The following is a 7,213-nucleotide window of genomic DNA, read 5'->3' as shown; positions in this document are numbered from 1 at the left end:
GCCTTCCCCGCCTCGCATCCGTGCCATCGGCGCTCGATTGCGCGCGGACTCCGCGCTCCGCGGCTCGCTCGCTCGCTCGCTCTCGGCCCGCCGCCCCCGCCCCCCCCCCCCCGGCCCCCGCCCCCGCCCCTCCTCCCGGCTCCGCCCGCCCCTCCTCCGCCTCCCGTGCAACTTTTGCCGAAGCCCCCACACACAGCCATGCTGAGCTGAGCTCCGGCCGGGCACTGGCCGCGCGCTGCCCGCCCCGGCTCCCGCCCCACCGCGGACCCGCTCGGGGGCCGCGGCCGCCCGGCCCCTCGGCCTCGGCCGCTGCGCCCGCCCGCCCCGGCCGCCCCGGAGCCCCGCGCAGGGGCCCGGCCTCGGCGGCGGCGGCGGCGGCGGCGCCCGGCCCCCTCCCCCGGCGCCGGCCAAGTGAGGCGGTGATGCGGGCGCTGGCGGCCCCGGCTGCGCCGAGAGCTGAGACACAGGCTCAAGATGGCAGATTCCGACTGAGGCTGGGGGGGCCGAGCTCGCGCGCCGCGTTCCCTTCTCCGTTGCCATGAACCGCGGACACCCCGGCCCCGATGGCCCCCGTGTACGAAGGTAAGGGGCGCCCGGCCCGCCGACCCCGCTCGCCCAGCGCCGCCCGGCCGCCGCGGCCCCCGCAGCTTTGTTCTGCCCGCGGCCCCTCGCCGGGCCGCCCCCCCCTCCCACCCCCGGCCCGCAGCCCCCCGGGCGCCCGGCCTCCGGCGCCCCACCCCCCCGGGGCTTTAACCGGCTCCCGACCCCTCCCCGCCTCCCCCTCCCCTGCCCACGGCACGACCGGGATCCGGAATTTAACAGGATCTTATTTCCAGGGTGGAGAAAGAGGCGGGGGGTGGAGGGGGGGGGTGCGAGGGTGGGCTCCTGCCCGAAGAAAAGAAATTGGGAGGGGGCGCCTGGGAAAAGACAGACCCGTGACTGTGCTTTTCATTTCTTTGGGGTAAATAAAGGTGATGCGGTTTAGCTTTCATCCTCCCCCCTCCCCTGCGCACCGCCCCCCCCCCCCCCCCCGGAAAATTACCTTTAGGGTGATCTTCCCACTCTGTCCCCACGGCTCCCCTTCCCGCTGCTCTCCACTCCCTCCCCACACTCCTTTATTCTTCGCGAGCCTCTGATTTGGGGGGGGGGGCTGTCGGATGGGAATGTATGTTTGGGGCTAGGTGATGAGACGGGGGTACGGATGAAAAGTCCATTTCAGACCCAGGCAGAACAATGAAATTGGCTAAAATCTCCCCGCATTAGCGTGTGGAAGGGAAAATGTAGTTGAGCTTTTCAAGTCGGGGTGGGGGGGTGGGGGCTCGGGGGGGAGGCGGCCGAGACATTTCCCTCGGTGGGTCTGGCTCAACCTGCGCGGTGCACCTTCACCCGGCGTGGGGTCATTTCCCCGACTTGACTGTCTTTAGGAAGAAAGAAAAGCACGGAGGGCAAAAAGCACTCCACTCCCCTTGCCCTCCCTCTCCGTTTCGCTTCTCTCCAGTCGGTTCTTGTCAGCTTCCAGCCAGAAATCAAACCAGAATCAACTAAGTTTTTACACTTCGGTGTGTTTTTGTGTGCTTGTAGTAGGAGGAATTTTAAACCAAAGGGTGCCCGATTTTTTTCAGTCATTTCATCGTGAAAATGTTTTTCTCATGAAATCATTGAAATAGCAGCCTTTACATACTTTTAGCGTCAGTCCATCTGGCTTTCTTTCGGTTTTGTTCAGATATTCTGTGGATGAAATAGCAAATGAGAGGGGAAAGGGTTTGTGTGGAGCAGAGAGGAGGGGCGGGGAGAGGAGGTTTTAATCCTATAAATCCCGGGAACAGTGCTGGCGAGTGAGACAGGGAACGCATTAATAGTTTTATCTCTGTTACAAGAGGCAGATTAAAAAAAAAAAAAAAAAAAACTTATCTGAAAAGAAAATCTGTTATTAGTTCCAGGGCTCCAAATGAATTTGGTTTCTGGATGGAATAAAGTTACCAGTCAGGCCCTGGATAATGAGGCTGTAAATAACCTATGGACTGTAAATATTTTTTTTCAGACTCTCTTAGAAACAAAGGGGCTGTTTAGAAGGCAACAGAGAGATGTTATTCCAGGGGCTTTCCTCTTTGATTCTGAAGAACACAAGGTCCATTTAACCATTCGACAAAACAAAACGAAATTTCTGATCACTCCACCACGCAGAATAGAACGAGCCAGTGGCTCTGTGAACATGCCAGGAGAGCCCATGTAGGGCCTTCATTGTTCGTCTGTGTCTATGGGAGGGGGCTACAGTCAATGCTCCCACTGTCTATGGAGTGTTAAAATGAAACAATTTTCTCTTTATTAAGTACCTCCTTGAGACTCCCTCTGCTGGACACTCCGGGTGAGCATTAGAGAAGGAACTTGGCAATGAATTCAGAACTATAGTAAACGGCTGCTTTCCCTCTTAGGAGGGGCTGGGTATGTGGGTTGGGATGTATTTTGTCAACTTTGTAGAAAGCCGGCTTGGGAACTGTGCTGTTCTCCTCCTGTTCCTTTCCGTTCCAAATCCATACGGAATGTAGGCCATACCCCCGGGGCTAAGACGTGGCCCTCCGGTTCTGACTCCGGTGTTTTTTAAGTTATTCTTTTAGTGCATGACGCCAGATAAAGAATTGTGGGTGGGTAAGGTGTTAAGGGTTAAGAGCGATCATGGGTCTCAAAGGTCTCAGGAGCTCGCTGTTTTTATTTGCAAGCTTCATTCCCTGTGGCAGGTGACCTCCCTGGTCACCTCTTTCAGCCCTGGGTTTCACTCAGTCTTGCCTTGTTCCTACACTTTGTACCCTTTGATTCTGCTGGAGTTTCTGTGCATCTCTATCCTTTTTCTGTTCTTTCTCCTCTCCCCTTCTCAACCAGTCCAGCCTCACACGCTCAGGCCTGGGTCTTTCTTGAAGGAGACTGTTGGTCATGTTCTGAAACAGACAGGTGACCTCTATAAAGGATTGTATTGCTGGAACCTACATTCATTTCATGTGATGAGTGCTTCTAAGACTCCAGTGACCTCCTTTTCCCCTCCTTGGCGACATCCGCTGCATTCAGTGAGCCTGGTTTTTTACCATATCCCGGTCACAATGCACGGACTCCCTGTGTCTATCCTGAAGGAGTAGGGCTTTTTCCTGGGGAAGTCACCAAGAAGAGCGATTTCTAATTGTTTTCGAGCTACTAAAAAAACGAACATGGGGTTCTTCTAAGGAGAAGTACAGTGACAGGTGAGGTATTTCTGCTGGGATTCAGGAGTGCACTCGTTTGTTTAAATGGCGTGCACTTGCCCCAGGCGGGGATACTGGGTCAAGGCCTGAATGCAACCGTGGGGCATTCTGAAGTGCCAGCTCTTGAGGGAGAAATGCTGTCTCTGGGTATGTGTGATAATCCGAATTAATGGGTAGCCAAGTGTTACCAGGCTTGCACTTCTTGCTTTTAAGGTTAGGTTTTAAATAGCGCATTAATTTTCAGTAACTTGGTACTGGTTAAGGTAAACTTCTTTAAAAAGGTTTATTTTCTTTAGGAAGTTAAACATTTGCCTTGCAATTGTGTTTACTCCATCAACTTGCTTAAGCAAGGCTTTTTTTCAATATGTAGTGCAAAGGCCAACCACATAGGTCTGTATTGCCGGGGGTTCTGAACTAGGGGACCCTACATTCCAAGTTAATTACGTCCCACCGTACCTGAGATGTGTCACGTCAATTAGTATTGGCTTACACAGTCAGACTTCCCAGAACTGTCGTACTGAAATCTCTCATCAGATGGGTCTAAAGACACCTACCAAAATGCCTACCAAGAAATGGATTCTGAATCATCTTCCATTAAAAGAATTTGATGACACACGTTCTAAAATATCTTTTCCTGTGTTTGTGTTTTGTATTTTTAAAATGAGTAAGTATAAATATTGTTTTCATTCGCACCACATTTGAGTAGTGAAGCAAAGGTCATTAATTTTATCCTCAATTCCAGACAGTGTGGCACAGTGCTTAGATCCGAGAAACCTGGCTTTGAATCTGGCTGTACGACTTTGGACATGTTACTGAACTTCTCTGGGTTTTGTTTTGTTTTGTTCTGTTTGAAGCCTTATTGGATTGTACGAGGACTCCATTAGCAAGGAGTATATGTAAAGCGCCTGGCTGTAGGCATTTTCTCTTTGCGTGTTAAATCCCTCTTTTTTTTTTTAATTTTTAAATTTTTCTGTGTTTTTGCACTGCTTACAGGCATGATGACTCCAGGGAAAGAATAACCCACAAATAGTTTGGAAAACCAATAATAGCAACATTTCAATTATTAATCTCCTGCTTTTCCTCTTCCAGTTTGGGCACCAGCGACAATAAACCCCCCACGGCCACGCAAGAAAGAGCCTTTCTGACCCCCTGTGTGACCTTTCTAGATTTCTGTTCCCACTGAGTTTCTGCCAGTTTCAGGTAGAGAATTTCTCATATTCTATGCCACTTTAAAAATGAGGAAACAAACCGTTAGAGCAGAGTTTCAGGGGCTGCAGCTGTGCCTGTGGGAAAGTATCCCAAAGCATGAAAGATAACCTTCAGCCCTAACCAGGATCCCTTCCTAACCCAGGGGCAGGCGGGGAAAGGGTGCAGCCAGTCGGCTCACCAGCCTCAAGAGGGGCGGCACCCACCCAGCCCCACGCCGGCGTCTGGCTCATCGTGCGTTTGACACACTTTTCCTACAGGAGAAAACTTGGTGCTTTATGCACGTTACAGCTGCTCCTGTCCTCATATTTAATTTTCTTACGTTTCCTCATTTCTCTTCCTTCCCCCCGTAGAGACCAACCTCAGGGAACCACCTTTGAGGTTTCTAAGGAACAAAGTAGTGATGATCAAGAGGGTATGATATGTGACCATTTTTTTATTGTTCTCTGAACGTGTAATTTGCCAGGGCTTTCCGGTAGTCTTGTGATGACAATTCAAGCACTTGAGGTTGCCGTCAGAGACGGGATTCAGAATAACGCCAGCCGACTTTGTATAACCACCGATAGATAGTGTGAACGTGAAAGGCCCGAACTCGCAATAGTTCCGTCTAATTTGGTGCTACTCTGTGGGGGGGGGGGGGGGGGGGGGGGGGGTGAGCAGGGGGGAAGAAAACTGAAAAGCTGGAGTATAGGGAGGTCTTTATTTTTCTTCTAAAAGAAACCGAGGTGCCTGAAGTTCATAGCGGGAAGTGTGACTTATGTGCCACTTAGAATGTGCCGCACCCCCCACTCACGTTAACTCACTGTCCTAACAGCCCCACGAGCTGGGCACTGTCCCCCTCGCTCTGCAGACAGGGCACATCTTTAATGAATTCACTTAACAAGCATTTACGTAGGGGCTCTTTCCTCGAGGAGTCCAGGAGGTATGGGAAGCGAAAGTCAAAAGTGCACGTGGGCTCACCGGACCGTGGCCTGACTCAAGATGGAATGCTTTTTGGGGGACGTGTGTGCGCGCCAGTTTTTAATTCTTAACGTGCGAGTGTTTCTCAAGCTGTATAGGGACGGCCTGGTTTCCCCATTTTTCTCTTGAAAAATGTTTAATTTGTATCAAACAAGTATTTCTGAATGTAGGAAATCCCTGTTACAAATTTCCTTAGAAATCACCATCTCTAGTTACCATTGCTTCCTCTTTTCTTACATTTTGTATCCTTGTAAATGCAAATATGTTTCTAATTTGCACACCCGCCCCTGGGAGACTTTTTGTTCTTTAAGGCTACGGGTTGTGCCGTGCGTGGACCAAGCGGACCCCTGCATCGGCCGTGGCTTTTGGAGAATTAATTTCTGGCCTGGCTGCCTGGATGAGATCTTGTGTTGTGGTACTTATTGGTGGGGATATAGATCCCTCAGGGAATTGTGGGAGAAGAAAACCCGGCTCTGCCACTCAGGAGCATAGAACCCAGGGCAGGAGAGGACCTCAGGAGAAATGTAGTTCATCCCTCCTGCCTTCAGGAGCGTCAGTGTCCATGACTTGAAATCGTCAGTTCATCAAAACAACCTCCCAACCCCCCCCTCCCCCCGCCCAGGGAAGAGCCACACTAGGAACCCCCCTCAGTGACCAATTCCAGGATTCTAGTAACTGGATTGCCAAAAAATTCCTGGGCCCACCAGTTCTCCACTGCCATCGTTCAAACCTGTTTTCTTTTACTCAGTTCCTTTCTCCAAAACCTTTCATATATTTGAAGATAATAACTGGGTCTGTTCCGCTCTTTCCCCACAGAGCCTGTTCTGTGTCCCCTCCCTCCTCTGAACTCTCTCTAGTTTCTCCACATTAAAAAAAAAAAATGGTGGTGGTCGAAACTGAATGCAGTTCTTTAATAATGGTCTCATTAGTACAGTGTACATAAGAAAAATGACTTCAAGCTTCTTGCGTCACCGGGAACCCCTAGAGGGCAGGAACGAAATCTGATTCATCTTTGCACCCCCCACAGTAGCTGTGCAGTCCGTGAAACCTCGTAGGCACTTCATAAATATTTGTTGAATTGACTCTTCCTTTAATATATCTAAGTAATAACTTACATACACCAGCGCTGGATTGGTAACTAACAGCTCGCTTCACCTCAGTCCCGAGTCTTCGAGTTCCTTCTGTGGCACGCGTAGCCATCCCTCCCCCAACAGCGCCACCTTCCGCTTGACTCAGCGTCTGCTGGATCCCTTTGAATTCATTCACCCTCTACTTCCAGCTCCTCAGAATCTTATTTATCTCCTACACATCCGACCAACAGAACGCAGAGGACATGAGTGTATGAAGTTGAACTGCTCTCGAAAGAAGAGAAGAGATTACACAGAAGAATCTTGATGATTCAGTGTAATATCAGTTCATCCAGGTTTAGAAAGGACAGTTTGTCAAATTCTCTACAGATTCTGAGTCAGCTAAAGCCATACCTGTTTTTCTGGGTTCTCTGTGACAAGTAAGCGAGGCATTTGTGAGAGCGGCTACAAGTCAGCTGGTATTCCTCCCTGCCTTTGGTCTAAAGCCCACAGAAAAGGCCAAAGATTCTGATGGACAAGGCCATTCAACTTGGGACTTTCTGATGAGTGACTCTCCCGTTAGAAAGTAAGCCAGTAAAATAGTTGCCAATACAAAACAAAAAAAAAAAAAAAAAAAGCAAAGCTTGAAAACTGGAAAATAATTTTGTGGTTTTTACAGTCACTTATTTCTACACATGGCACTGAAGAGATTTGTAGTGTTTTGAAAGTGGTCTGTGTTGGCAATTCTTG

The 7,213-nt window shown here is 50.2% G+C and overlaps 1 protein-coding gene across 4 annotated transcripts in view; it reads left to right on the top strand.

Annotated features, from left to right (window-relative positions):
• The first annotated feature begins 351 nt into the window (after positions 1-351).
• Positions 352-7,213, top strand: part of HIPK2 (homeodomain interacting protein kinase 2) — a 178,871-nt gene continuing 172,009 nt past the window's right edge. For 2 of the 4 annotated variants that reach the window (XM_047850557.1, XM_047850554.1), the window contains exon 1: positions 352-582. In XM_047850557.1, the coding sequence (XP_047706513.1) occupies positions 564-582 (19 nt within the window). In that variant the 5' untranslated portion in view covers positions 352-563. The remainder of the gene's footprint in view (positions 583-7,213) is intronic. The other 2 variants (XM_047850556.1, XM_047850553.1) reach the window with 1 other exon arrangement.

The sequence above is a fragment of the Prionailurus viverrinus genome, chromosome A2 (assembly GCF_022837055.1).
Source record: "Prionailurus viverrinus isolate Anna chromosome A2, UM_Priviv_1.0, whole genome shotgun sequence".
Taxonomy (NCBI): Eukaryota; Metazoa; Chordata; class Mammalia; order Carnivora; family Felidae; genus Prionailurus; species Prionailurus viverrinus.
The sequence above is the reverse complement of the archived record's forward strand: the minus strand, read 5'-3'. Positions and strand labels throughout refer to the sequence as shown.